The sequence below is a fragment of the Pristiophorus japonicus genome, chromosome 8, assembly GCF_044704955.1.
Source record: "Pristiophorus japonicus isolate sPriJap1 chromosome 8, sPriJap1.hap1, whole genome shotgun sequence".
Lineage (NCBI taxonomy): Eukaryota > Metazoa > Chordata > Chondrichthyes > Pristiophoridae > Pristiophorus > Pristiophorus japonicus.
Window position 1 is genome coordinate 220,394,397 of NC_091984.1, and position 13,571 is coordinate 220,407,967.

The 13,571-nt window shown below is 45.5% G+C and overlaps 1 protein-coding gene across 1 annotated transcript in view; it reads right to left on the bottom strand.

Annotated features, from left to right (window-relative positions):
- The window catches only part of morc2 (MORC family CW-type zinc finger 2), a 78,792-nt gene that overhangs the window by 887 nt on the left and 64,334 nt on the right, over positions 1–13,571 (bottom strand). Inside the window, exons 23-25 of the mRNA XM_070887944.1 lie at positions 7,845–8,039; positions 6,101–6,194; positions 4,310–4,498 (exon numbers count right to left, since the gene is read on the bottom strand). Of these exons, the coding sequence (XP_070744045.1) occupies positions 4,310–4,498; positions 6,101–6,194; positions 7,845–8,039 (478 nt within the window). The remainder of the gene's footprint in view (positions 1–4,309; positions 4,499–6,100; positions 6,195–7,844; positions 8,040–13,571) is intronic.

Here is a 13,571-nt window from a genome sequence, read left to right on the forward strand (position 1 = left end):
TTTACCAGCTGAGCTGGAGGGAACAAAGCATAGCCAGTCCACAACAAATTCCAATGGACTCTCAGCAGCACATTTTAGGAATATCTACTTTTCCCTATTTGTTAGCTGGGTTCCAACTTCCTTCAGGACAAATCATTCAACCATTACCGAAGTTTGCAATGCAAAGGGCTTTTCAAATTAGCCATTTTCATAAAACTCTTACCTCGAGAGTTGTGCAGAGGGACTGAGCACTTACACCCTATGCTGTCACAGAATAAAACGGGTTTTAGTCCCACAACAAGGCTGGGCACTCAACATTCAGGAAGGATAGACAGAAAGGAAAAGGAGGTGGGGTTGGCGTTGCTGGTTAAAGAGTAAATTAATGTAATAGTAAGAAAGGACATTAGCTTGGATGATGTGGAATCGGTGTGGGTGGAGCTACGGAATACCAAAGGGCAGAAAACACTAGTGGGAGTTATGTACAGACCACCAACCAGGAGTAGTGAGGTTGGGGACAGCATCAAGCAAGAAATTAGGGATGCATGCAATAAAGGTACAGCAATTATCATGGGTGACTTTAATCTACATATTGATTGGGCTAACCAAACTGGTAGCAATGTGGTGGAGTAGGATTTCCTGGAGTGTATTAGGGATGGTTTTCGAGACCAATATGTCGAGGAACCAACTAGAGGCCTGGCCATCCTTGGGGAAGAGTGACCATAATATGGTAGAATTCTTTATTAAGATGGAGAGTGACACAGTTAATTCAAAGACTAGGGTCCTGAACTTCAGGAAAGGTAACTTCGATGGTATGAGATGTGAATTGGCTAGAATAGACTGGCGAGTGATACTTAAAGGGTTGACGGTGGATAGGCAATGGCAAACATTTAAAGATCACATGGATGAACTTCAACAATTGTATATCTCTGTCTGGAGTAAAAATAAAACTGGGAAGGTGGCTCAATCGTGGCTAACAAGGGAAATTAAGGATAGTGTTAAATCCAAGAGGCATATAAATTGGACAGAAAAAGCAGCAAACCTGAGGACTTGGAGAATTTTATAATATAGAAGAGGAGGACAAAAGGTTTAATTAGGAGGGGGAAAATAGAGCAAGAGAGGAAGCTTACAGGGAACATAAAAACTGACTGCAAAAACTTCTATAGCTATGTGAGGAGAAAAAGATTAGTGAAGACAAACGTAGATCCCTTGCAGTCAGATTCAGGTGAATTTATAATGGGGAACAAAGAAATGGCAGACCAGTTAGACAAATACTTTGGTTCTGTCTTCACGAAGGAAGACACAAATAACCTTCCGGAAATACTAGGGGACCGAGGGTCTAGTGAGGAGGAGGAACTGAAGGAAATCCTTAGTCGGCGGGAAATTGTGTTAGGGAAATTGATGGGATTGAAGGCCGATAAATCCCCGGGGCCTGATGGTCTGCATCCCAGAGTACTTAAGGAAGTAGCCCTAGAAATAGTGGATGTATTGGTGATTATTTTCCAACATTCCAGCGACTCTGGATCAGTTCCTATGGACTGGAGGGTAGCTAATGTAACCCCACTTTTTAAGGAGGGAGAGAGAAAACGGTAATTATAGACCGGTTAGGCTGACATCAGTAGTGGGGAAAATGTTGGAATCAATTATTAAAGATGAAATAGCAGCGCATTTGGAAAGCAATGACGGGATCGGTCTAAGTCAGCATGGATTTATGAAAGGGAAATCATGCTTGACGAATCTTCTAGAATTTTTTGAGGGTGTAACTGGTAGAGTGGACAAGGGAGAACCAGTGGATGTGGTGTATTTGGACTTTCAAAAGGCTTTTGACAAGGTCCCACAGAAGAGGTTGGTGTGCAAAATTAAAGCACATGGTATTGGGGGTAATGTACTGACGTGGATAGAGAACTGGTTGGCAGACAGGAAGCAGAGAGTTGGGATAAACGGGTCCTTTTCAGAATGGCAGGCAGTGACTAGTGAGGTGCCGCAGGGCTCAGTGCTGGGACCCCAGCTCTTTACAATATACATCAATGATTTAGATGAAGGAATTGAGTGTAATATCTCCAAGTTTGCAGATGACACTAAGCTGGGTGGCAGTGTGAGCTGTGAGGGGGACACTAGAGGCTGCAGAGTGACTTGGACAGGTTAGGTGAGTGGGCAAACGCATGGCAGATGCAGTATAATGTGGATAAATGTGAGGTTATCCACTTTGGTGGCAAGAACACGAAGGCAGAATATTATCTGAATGGCGACAGATTAGGAAAAAGGGAGGTGCAACGAGATCTGGGTGTCATGGTACATCAGTCATTGAAAGTTGGCATGCAGGTACAGCAGGCGTTGAAGGCGGCAAATGGTATGTTAGCTTTCATAGCTAGGGGATTTGAGTATAGGAGCAGGGAGGTCTTACTGCAGTTGTACAGGGCCTTGGTGAGGCCTCACCTGGAATATGTTCAGTTTTGGTCTCCTAATCTGAGGAAGGACATTCTTGCTATTGAGGGAGTGCAGCGAAGGTTCACCAGATTGATTCCCGGGATGGCAGGACTGACATATGAGGAGAGACTGGATCGCCTGGGCCTGTATTTACGGGAGTTAGAAGGATGAGAGGGGATCTCATCGAAACATATAAAATTCTGACGGGACTGGACAGGTTAGATGCAGGAAGAATGTTCCCGATGTTGGGAAAGTCCAGAACCAGGGGTCACAGTCAAAGGATAAGGGGTAAGCCATTTAGGACTGAGATGAGGAGAATCTTCTTCCCTACCGCAGAGAGTTGTTGATACCAGTTCATTGGATATATTCAAGAGGGAGTTAGATATGGCCCTTACGGCTAAAGGGATCAAGGGGTATGGAGAGAAAGCAGGAAAGGGGCACTGAGGGAATGATCAGCCATGATCTTATTGAATGGTGGTGCAGGCTCGAAGGGCCGAATGGCTTACTCCTGCACCTATTTTCTATGTTCTACGTTTCTATGACACGCAGCTCCTGACCAGAGCTGTGTTGCGAGGGATCCATTGCTCATTCACTCCCCAAATGGGGGTAAGGAAACTGGAGGGGAGAATCACACCTGGACATTTCCTGGCACCTCCTGTTTATTGGCTACAGGAGGAATTGGAGGCAAAGTATTTTTGATGTATTTGTGCAAGATTAATGATCTTCTGGCATTGCAATGATTTCGCACCATGTGCGATGTGACAAGTATCAAAGCTTTCAGCTTTCTTTCCTTACAGATGGCTCTGGCAGAGACACAATGGGCCAAATGGTTCCTCCTGTGCCATCATTTCTTTGATGAACTTTTGTGCTCAAGGTGAACGCTGGGGAATGGCTGTCTCCTCTTCCTCATACTACCCCTTGATGACATCATCTAAGACATGGGGTCAGCTTCCACACATCCACTGATGACACCCAGCTCTAATGCTCAGCCTCTCTGCTGCTGAAACACTTAACACATGCCTTTATCACCTCCACTCAACTATTCCACTGTTCTCCTAGCCGGTCTCCAGTGTCCATCCAAACCTCTGTTGCCTGTAACCCATGTCAGTCCCACTCACCCACTGCCCCTGTTCTTGCTACATTTGCTTGCGATGCCCCAATGCCTCAAATTTAAAATTTTCATCCTGGTGTTCAGACCCTTTCATGGCCTCCACCTTCCTAACTCTAACCTCCTCCAGCCCTACAACCTCACCCGCCCTCGAGAATGTTATGTTTTTCCCACACCAGCCTCTGTACCTCCTTCCTCTAACCACTAGCGGCAGTGTCTTCAGCCGCCTGGGCCCTACTCTATGTAATTTTCTCCCAAACCCTCCCTGCTCCCCCCAAATGCTTTCCCCCTTTAAGATCATTCTTCAAGCACACCTCTTTGAGCAAGGTTTTAAGTACCTCTTCTAAACTTTCTTTTCTCCGATTATGCTTCCGTGAAGTGATTTAGGATGTTTTTCCATATTAAAGGCGCTATATAAATGCTGACATTCTCCAATTTTACACCCAGTGTCAGCAAGTCATTGACAGCAGGAATTACATTGGCAGCAAAGCTTTCTCCACTTTATTCCAACAAATGCTTTAACCCATACCTTAGCAGAACAACTCCCAGAGTAACATTCCCATCGACTACACCAGTTATCCTTTGTGGCCTCAAAGTGAGGTCGCCCATTTCTAATTCGGACTCAATTCCAGGTTTCATTTTAAGATTCAGTAGATAGAGAGACCCAGAAGCTCAGTCTAGTCTGGATTCAAAACCACTTCCCAAGGGCTGTACAACTTTAGCGGAGTTTCCCTTGTACAATCAGCTATAACAGTCTATCCATAACCCCGAGCAGTCACTCATTCAGCAAGCAGTTACCTCTTGGACTTTCCGCAACAGCTCGACTATGTTATTCCGCAGTTTACAGAGCTTTTCCTGCGCATCAGTCAGCTCTGCATCATTCTGTTGCAGTTTTTTCTCAGTGGCTCGGACCCGCTCCTCAGCCCGGGTCTGGTAGGCAGTGCAGAGGTTCTTCAGGCCCTCCTCGTACTGTTCAAAGTAATCTTTCTGTTTTGGCGTAAGAAAATACAGGATAGCAATTACAGGAAAGCAACTTTAATGGAACTGGGATTTTACCCAAGACCTTCCCCATGAATGGGTAAAATCCCAGGGCTCAGTGGGTAGCACTCTTGTATCTAGAGGGTTGTGGGCTCAAGTCCCACTCCAGAGACTGGAGCACCAAATTTAGGCTGACACTCCAGTGCAGTACTGAGGGAGTGCTGCGCTGTCAGAGGTGCCATCTTTCTGATGAGACATTAAACCTCGGGTGAATGTAAAAGATCCCGTGGCACTATTTCAAAGAAAAGCAGGGGAGGTCTCCCTGGTATCTTGGCCAATATTTATCCCTCAATCAACATCACTGGAACAGATTATCTGATCATCAACATATTACCATTTATGGGATGTCCCGAGGTTGTATATGGCGCTATATAAATCCAAGTCTTTCTTCCAACAACCTCCTTTACCTTGGAAGGTAGGTAAGCAATGTACAGATTTTGTTACCGAAAGATTGAGGGATTCCAAGCAGGCACAGTAAGTCACCACTCTCCATCACACAAGTACGCATGATTCCCTGGCCAGCAGCACTCAATCCACATCCAGTCTAACCTCAACCTGTTCTTGTAGCCCGCACTGGAGGCACAATACCCCTTTCCTCTTCAGATTCCGGGTACATCAGGAAGGAAACGTTGATCAACCATCCCCCAGCACTCTGGCTTAGATCAACAACTTGCCACGTGGACCGTTTACTGGTGCTTTGCCATTTCATCGTGCATCAACATGTGGTGCTAATGTTCCCCTCTAAGGACTGCCTACATCTGTGGATATATAGATATATTTTGAGAGAGAGGGGATTGGAAGCACAGCAGCAATCCCGACAATGTGTCACAGAATGCTGGGATACAAGATAGAAAATTTAAACCTGCAATTCTCCACGTACTGAGTTTTCAATCTTAATGAAAAAGACAGACAGACTTGCATTTATATAGCGCTTTTCATGACCACTGGATGTTCCAAAGCACTTTACAGGGAAGGTACTAATTCCCCCAAGAGATGAGAGGGGTTTGGTGTGGAGGTGTGGAAAGTCAGGAAATAAAAGATGTGCATTTCTACAGCATATTCTTGCATCCAATGAAGGGCTTCATAACCAATGAATTACTGGTGAAATGCAGCCATTACAATCAGCAAATACAGCAGGCAATTTACAACAGGATCCCACAAACAGAAAATGAATGTCCAATTAATCTGTTTAGCAGTGTAGGTTGAACTCCTTGACTTTTCCTCAAACAGTGCCAAGGGATCTTTTCCATCCACCTGAGCTACCCAAACAAGGCCTTGGTTTCCTGAATCAACCAGAAGACAATATCCCAACACTGCACTAAAGTACGAACCAAGTTTATGTGCTCAAGCCCTAGAGTGCAACCAACTTAGCCAAGCTAACTCTTATGCAAGTCCTACCAGCGAGCTAGTTTGTACAGCGACACACGAGGAGGCATGGAGGCAAGTCTTTAGCATCTGCCAACCTCCTCAGCACAGAATCACAGAACATGTGCAATGCAGACACTTAGAAGAAATAAAGGGGAGATATTAAGTAAATATGTTAAAACTTACCAGAGGGAATGAAGCCAGCTCTTCTGGCGTCATTGAACTCAGCTCCTCCTTTGTTATCCTATAATTTGGTGGCAGAAAATACCGCAAAGCGTTTCTAAATAGGAGAGAGAAAAAAATAATTTAAATTAAACCATAGTCACTTTTAAAAAATAAATAAAAATGGGAGCAGATTGGCGCAACACCTCATCTCAAGACAATAAAAGCATAGCAATAGCAAATGCCAGGCTACATGGCTGTATTTTTTTTTATTCATTTATGGGATGTGGGCATTGCTGGTAAGACCAGCATTTACTGCCCTTGAGGTGGTGGTGGTGAGCTGCCTTCTTGAACCGCTGCAGTCCATGTGGTGAAGGTACTCCCACAGCGCTGTTCAGGAGGGAGTTCCAAGATTTTGACCCAGCGACGATGAAGGAACGGCATCTTGTAGATGGTGCACACTGCAGCCATGGTGCGCCGGTGGTGGAGGGAATGTTTAAGGTGGTGGATGGGGTGCCAATGAAACAGGCTGCTTTGTCCTGGATGGTGTTGAGCTTCGAGTGTTGTTGGGAGCTGCACCCATTCAGGCACGTGGAGAGTCCATCACACTCCTGACTTGTGTCTTGTAGATGGGGAGTCAGGAGGTGAGACACTCGCCGTAGAATATCCAACCTCTGACCTGCTCTTGTTGCCACAGTATTTATGTGGCTGGTCCAGTTAAGTTTCTGGTCAATAGTAACCCCCAGGATGTTGATGGTGGGGGATTCGGCTATGGTAATGCCATTAAATGTCAAGGGCCGGTGGTTAGACTCTCGCTTGTTGGAGATAGTCATTGCGTGGCAGTTGTAGCTACTGATTCATAGACTGGAGGCAATCAGCCACAAACATTTAACTTGGAAGTAATGATGGGAGTGTTCCCGGAGACTCAGTGGATAAATGTACTGTGCAGTGTAATAATGACCCACAACATCTAGGTTCAATCCCGGGGATGAGGAGAGTTTGCCACTCAACTTTTTAAAAAGTGTTCATTGGATGTGGGCGTCGCTGGCATGGCCGGCATTTATTGCCCATCCCTAATTGCCTGAGAAAGTGGTGGTGAGCCCCCTTCTTAAACTGCTGCAGTCCGTGTGGTGAAGGTACTCCCAACAGCACTGTCAGGGAGGGACTTCCAGAATTTTGAACCAGTGATCATGAAGGAACGGCGAGATATTTCCAAGTCAGGATGGTGTGTGACTTGGAGGGGAACTTGTAGGTGGTGGTGCTCCTGCTGCCTGTGCCCTTCTAGGTGGTAGAGATCGCGGGTTTGTGAGATGCTGTCGAAGAACTTTCGCAACTACCATTGGCTCCAGTGTGCATGGGGGGGGCGGGGGGAAATAACATTTGAATAAACTTAGCCAGTGTTCCCACTCCCGCTCCACTGTGACCCATGCTGGAAAATGCACAGGTGAGGACCAAATTAGAATTGGCCTCAGATGGGATGCTCCCAGGGCACAGTAGACCATTGATGCTCAATAACCAAGAATGGCCACTTAGACAAGGGTTGCCAGTACAAGCCACTCCCTTAAAAGGAGCGGACATTGAAAAGCAAATTACGGAGAAATGCCCCCTCTTTGTTTCTGGGAATAAAACTGGACAACCACCACACGTCAGTTTTATCATGACGAGTCACATTTAAATATAAGCATGTTCTTTGCGGTTACGTTTGCACATTTTCCTTGAGCTGCGACGTGGAAGGTAGACAAGTCAGATGAACCATCTGCTCCCTCACCTGAAGCTGACCACAAGTGCTTCCACAGTCTCTCTGCTGGTTGTCGGTTGTGTGGTGTCTGGCTCCATTCTGGTACTGTCTGAAGTTGATCCTGTTTCCACAGATATGTCCTCCTCCCCACCCAGTGTGTCAGGCGTCTGGTATTCTGGAGATGCTGGTTTCATCAGCCTCACATCCACACTTCCCTTCTCAATCCTGCAGGGTTAAAACACATCAAACTGAATCAATTAAAACAACTCTCAGCCACATGAAGTATTCACAAAAATGACAACTGTCCCTCTTGGCTGGTTTACAGCAGTTAGCCAGGGAGGTGGTGATGGTTCATCAGCATGAATATTTTACAATTCGAAGTTTCTGGGCCAAAGTGAAATGTTAATGTGTGCCTGAAAGAAAATGATCACATTAGAAGGAATAAATTCTATAAGGAATATAGGAAATAAGGCAAGCCGAGAGCACAGATTGAGACTTGGCAGTATGATATTATAGCTATTATGGAGACATGGCTGAAAGAAGGGCAGGTATGGCAGCTCAACATTCCTGGTTACAGGGTTTTCAGATGGGATAGAGAGGGGGGGGGGGGGTAAAAAGGAGGGGGGGAGGGGGTCGCAGTATTGGTTAAGGAAACAATTACAGCTGTGAGAATGATATGTTAGAGAGGACATCAAACGAGGCCATATGAGTTGAATTAAATAACAAAAAAGGACGATCACACTACTGGGAGTGTACTATGGACGCCCAAGCAATCAGAGGGAGATAGAAGGACAAATAAGTGGGCAAATTGCTGCGAAGTGCAAAAACTATAGAGCTACCCTAACATTAACTGGGAAAAAGGTAGTGTGAATAGTAGAAAGGATGCGGAATTCCTAAAAATGCATTCAGGAGAGCTTCTTTAGCCAGTATGTAACATGCCCAAGGGAGGGGGCGGTTCTGGACTTAGTTTTGGGGAATGAAGAGGGGCAGGTGGAAGGGGCATCAGTGGGAGAGCATTTTTGTGCTAGTGATCATAATTCAGTAAGATTTAAGGTAGTTATGGAAAAGACCAGAAATAAAAGTTCTCAATTGGGGTAAAGCCAATTTTGCTAAGCTGAGATGGGATTTGGCCAAAGTGGACTGGAAACGGCTACTTGATGGTAAATCAGTGTCGGAGCAGTGGGAGGCATTCAAGGAGGAGAAACTAAGGGTGGGGCTAACAAATCTAGAGCCCCCTGGATGTCAAGAGACATACAGGGTCAAAATAAAGAAAAAAAGGGAAGCTTATGACAGATACCGGGAACTCAACACTGCAGAAACTCTAGAAGAAGTGCAGGGTGCAATTAAAAAAGATATCAGGAAAGCAAAGAGAGAAGCATGAAAGAACGTTGACAAGTAAAATCAGGGAAAACCCAAAGATGTTTTATAAATACATTAAGAGCAAGAGGATAACTAGAGAGATTGGGGCCCATTAGAGACCATAAAGGAAATCTGTGCGTGGAGGCAGAAGACATGGGTAGGATTCTTAATGAATACTTTGCATCCGTTTTCACAACAGAGAGGGGCAATGCAGACTTTGTAATGAGGGAGGAGGAGTGTGAAATATTAGACGAGATAAGTAGTGAGCGAGGAAGGATTAAGGGGCTTAGCAGCTTTAAAAGTGGATAAATCCCCAGGCCAAGGGAAGGTCGTGTCTGACTAACTTGATTGAACTTTTCGAGGAGATAACCAGGAGGGTCGATGAGGGCAGTGCGTACGATGTAGTGTATATGGATTTTAGCAAAGCTTTTGATAAGGTTCCACATGGCAGACTGCCCACGAAAGTAATAGCCCATGGGATCCAGGGCAAAGTGGCAAGTTGGATCCAAAATTGGCTCAGAGGCAGAAAGCAAAGGGTAATGGTTGATGGGAGTTTTTGTGACTGGAAGGCTGTATCCAGTGGGGTTTCGCAGGGCTCAGTGCTGGCTCCCTTGCTTTTTGTGGTATATATCAATGACTTGGACTTAAATGTTGGGGGTATGATTAAGAAGTTTGCGATGACACTAAATGGGCTGTGTGGTTGATAATGAAGAAGAAAGCTGCAGACTGCAGGAAGATATCAATGTATTGGTCAGGTGGTCAGAACAGTGGCAAATGGAATTTAATCCGGATAAGTGTGAGGTAATGCATTTTGGGAGGTCTAACAAGGCAAGGAAATACACATTAAATGGTAGGACACTGAAAAGTGTAGAGGAACAAAGGGACCTTGGAGTGCAGGTCCACAGATCCCTGAAGGTAGCAGGCCAGGTAGATAAGGTGGTTAAGAAGGCATATGGAATACTTGCCTTTATAAGTCGAGGCATAGAATACAAGCGCAAGGAGGTTATGCTTGAACTGTATAAAACATTGGTTGGGCCACAGCTGGAGTATTGTGTGCAGTTCTGGTCACCACATTACAGGAAAGATGTGATTGCACTGGAAAGGGTGCAGAGGAGATTTACAAGAACGTTGTCTGGACTGGAGAATTTTGGCTATGAGGAAAGATTGGAGATGCTGGGTCTGTTAACTTTGGAACAGAGGAGGCTGAGGGGAGAGCTGATTGAGGTGTATAAAATTATGAGGGGCCTGGAAAGAGTGGATAGGACGGACCCAGTTCCCTTGGCAGAGGGGTCAACAATCAGGGGGCATAGATTTAAATAATTGGGGGGTGGTTTAGAGGAGATATGAGGGGAAATTTCTTCACCCAGAGGGTGGTGGGTGTCTGGAACTCACTGCCTGAAAGGGTGGTAGAGGCTGAAACCCTCACCACATTTAAAAGATACTTGGGTATGCACTTAAAGTGTCGTAACCTACAGGGCGCTGGACCAAGAGCTGAAAAGTGGGATTAGGCTGGATAGGTCTTGGTCGGCTAGCGCGGACACGATGGGCTGAAATGGCCTCCTTCCGTGCTGTAAATTTCTATGATTCTATGAAATGGAATCAGCGGGAGAATCAGTAAGAGATGATACAGACTCACACTCAAGATGCTGACTGACACACAGATTCAAGAGGCAGATAGGGAGTAGATGTGAAGGAAAGAGACAGATTAAAGGAAGAGAATATGATGCTACAAGAACTACAAGAAACACAACAGATTGACAGCTGGATATGTTTAATCATACGTCTGCTGACTCTAAATTGCTTTGAAGAAAGAAAAACTTGCATTTATATAGTGCCTTTCAGGACCACCGGATGTCCCAAAGCACTTCAAAGTACTTTTTGAAGTGTAGACACTGTTGTGATGTAGGAAACACAGCAGCCAATTTGTGCACAGCAAGCTCCCACAAACAGCAAGGTGATAATGACCAGATAATGTTTTTTTTTGTGATGTTGATTGAGGGATAAATTTTGGCCATGACACTGGGGATAACTCACCTGCTCTTCTTCAAAATAGTGCCATGGGATCTTTTACGTCCACCTGAGTGAGCACACGGAGCCTCGGTTTAAAGTTTCATCCGACAATGCAGCATTCCCTCAGCACTGCACTGGAGTGTCAGCCTAGATTTCTGTGCTCAAGCCTCTGGAGTGGGACTTGAACCCACAATCTTTGGACTCGGAGGCGAGGGTACTACCCACTGAACCATAGCTGACATGATTTAATCTGCCCACTCATCGACTTGAAACATTAACTCTATTTCTCTCGCCTGCTGAGTATTTCTAGCATTTTCTGTTTTTATTTCTGTAGAGCCGTTAGTTCTGGGCATCGTACCTTAGGAAGGATATATTGGCCTTGGAGGGCACGCAATGCAGATTCACCAGAATGAGGCCGGGGCTAAAAGGGGTTAATTATGCGGACAGGTTTCATAAACTAAGTTTGTATTCCCTCAAGTATAAAAGATTAAGGAGTGAGCTAATTGAGGTGTTTAAGATGATTAAAAGGATATGATGGGACAGATAGAAACTATTTCCTCTGGTGGGGGAGGAGCCCAGATCAAGGGCATATAGCCTTAAAACTAGAGCCAGGCCATTCAGGGGTGACATCAGAAAGCAATTCTTCACACAAAGGGCAGTGGAAATCTGGAACTCTCTCCCCCAAAAGCTGATTGGGCTTGGTTAATCCAACATTTCAAAACTGAGATTGGTAGATTTTGTTAGGTAAGGGTATTAAGGCAGGTAAACGGAATTAAGATACCAATCAAACAAGAGATAATTGAATGATGGTATAGGCTCATCATTATCGTCATAGGCAGTCGCTCGGAATCGAGGAAGACTTGCTTCCACTCTTAGCATGAGTTCTTAGGTGGCTGAACAATCCAATACGAGAACCACAGTCTCTGTCACAGGTGGGACAGACAGTGGTTGAGGGAAGGGGTGGGTGGGGAGTCTGGTTTGCCGCACGCTCTTTACGCTGCCTGCACTTGATTTCTCCACGCTCTCGGCAACGAGACTCAAGGAGCTCAACGCCCTCCCGGATGCACTTCCTCCACTTAGGGCGGTCTTTGGCCAGGGACTCCCAGGTGTCGCACTTGGGGATGTCGCACTTTATCAGGGAGGTTGAGGTTGACCTTGTAACGTTTCCTCTGCCCATCTTTGGCTCGTTTGCCGTGGACGAGTTCAGAGTAGAGCGCTTGCTTTGGGAGTCTCGTGTCTGGCATGCGAACTATGTGGCCTGCCCAGCGGAGCTGATCAAGTGTGGTCAGAGCTTCAATGCTGGGGATGTTGGCCTGGTCGAGGACACTAATGTTGGTGCATCTGTCCTCCCAGGGAATTTGTAGGATCTTGCGGAGACAGCGTTGGTGGTATTTCTCCAGCAACTTGAGGTGTCTACTGTACATGGTCCATGTTACTGAGCCATACAGGAGGACGGGTATTACTACAGTCCTGTAGACCATGAGCTTGGTGACAGATTTGAGGGCCTTACAGGCTCAAGGGGCTGAATGGCCTACTCCTGCGTTCACAATCACTGTACACCTATCTGATCCACTGCTGAAAAAGCTTAGATATCTATGTCCAATGCACAACTTACAATCTCTAAGCTTTGGCCCTAAGTAAGTGGGTTATGTCCCCACAACAAGCGGCTGTATATTCCTTATATGGCAAATGAAAGCGTTATATTTCTCAATATTTTGTTTAGAGACTCAAGAAGGGGACAGGTTTCCACATGTCAGATATTTAGTTGACCCGATCAAAAATGGAGACTGGATATTTGCAACTTCATCCTAATGGGTGTAGGCCCACAACACATTGCCGTGTACTGTGAACACAGGCATAAAGCATTTGACTCTGGCACACCATTTTATCATATTGTTGTGGAAACACAAGAGGGGCCTCTGTTCTGCTTCAAACCTATTCTTCACTTAATGCAGGACTTATAGCCAACATCGGGGACAAAGATGAAATCGTACACATCATCATAAATACAATTTTGTCTTGCAAAACACATTAGACTCCATTAGAGAAGGACACAATACTCAAGGTGTGGTCTCACCAAGGCCCTGTACAACTGCAGCAACACCTCCCTGCTCCTGTACTCAAATCCCCTCGTTATGAAGGCCAACATGCCATTTGCTTTCTTAACCGCCTGCTGTACCTGCATGCCAACTTTCAATGACTGATGTACCATGACACCCAGGTCTCGTTGCACCTCCCCTTTTCCTAATCTGACACCATTCAGATAATAATCTGCCTTCTTGTTTTTGCCACCAAAGTGGATAACCTCACACTTATCCACATTATACTGCATCTGCCATGCATTTGAGCACTCACCTAACCTGTCCAAGTCACCCTGCAGCCTCTTAG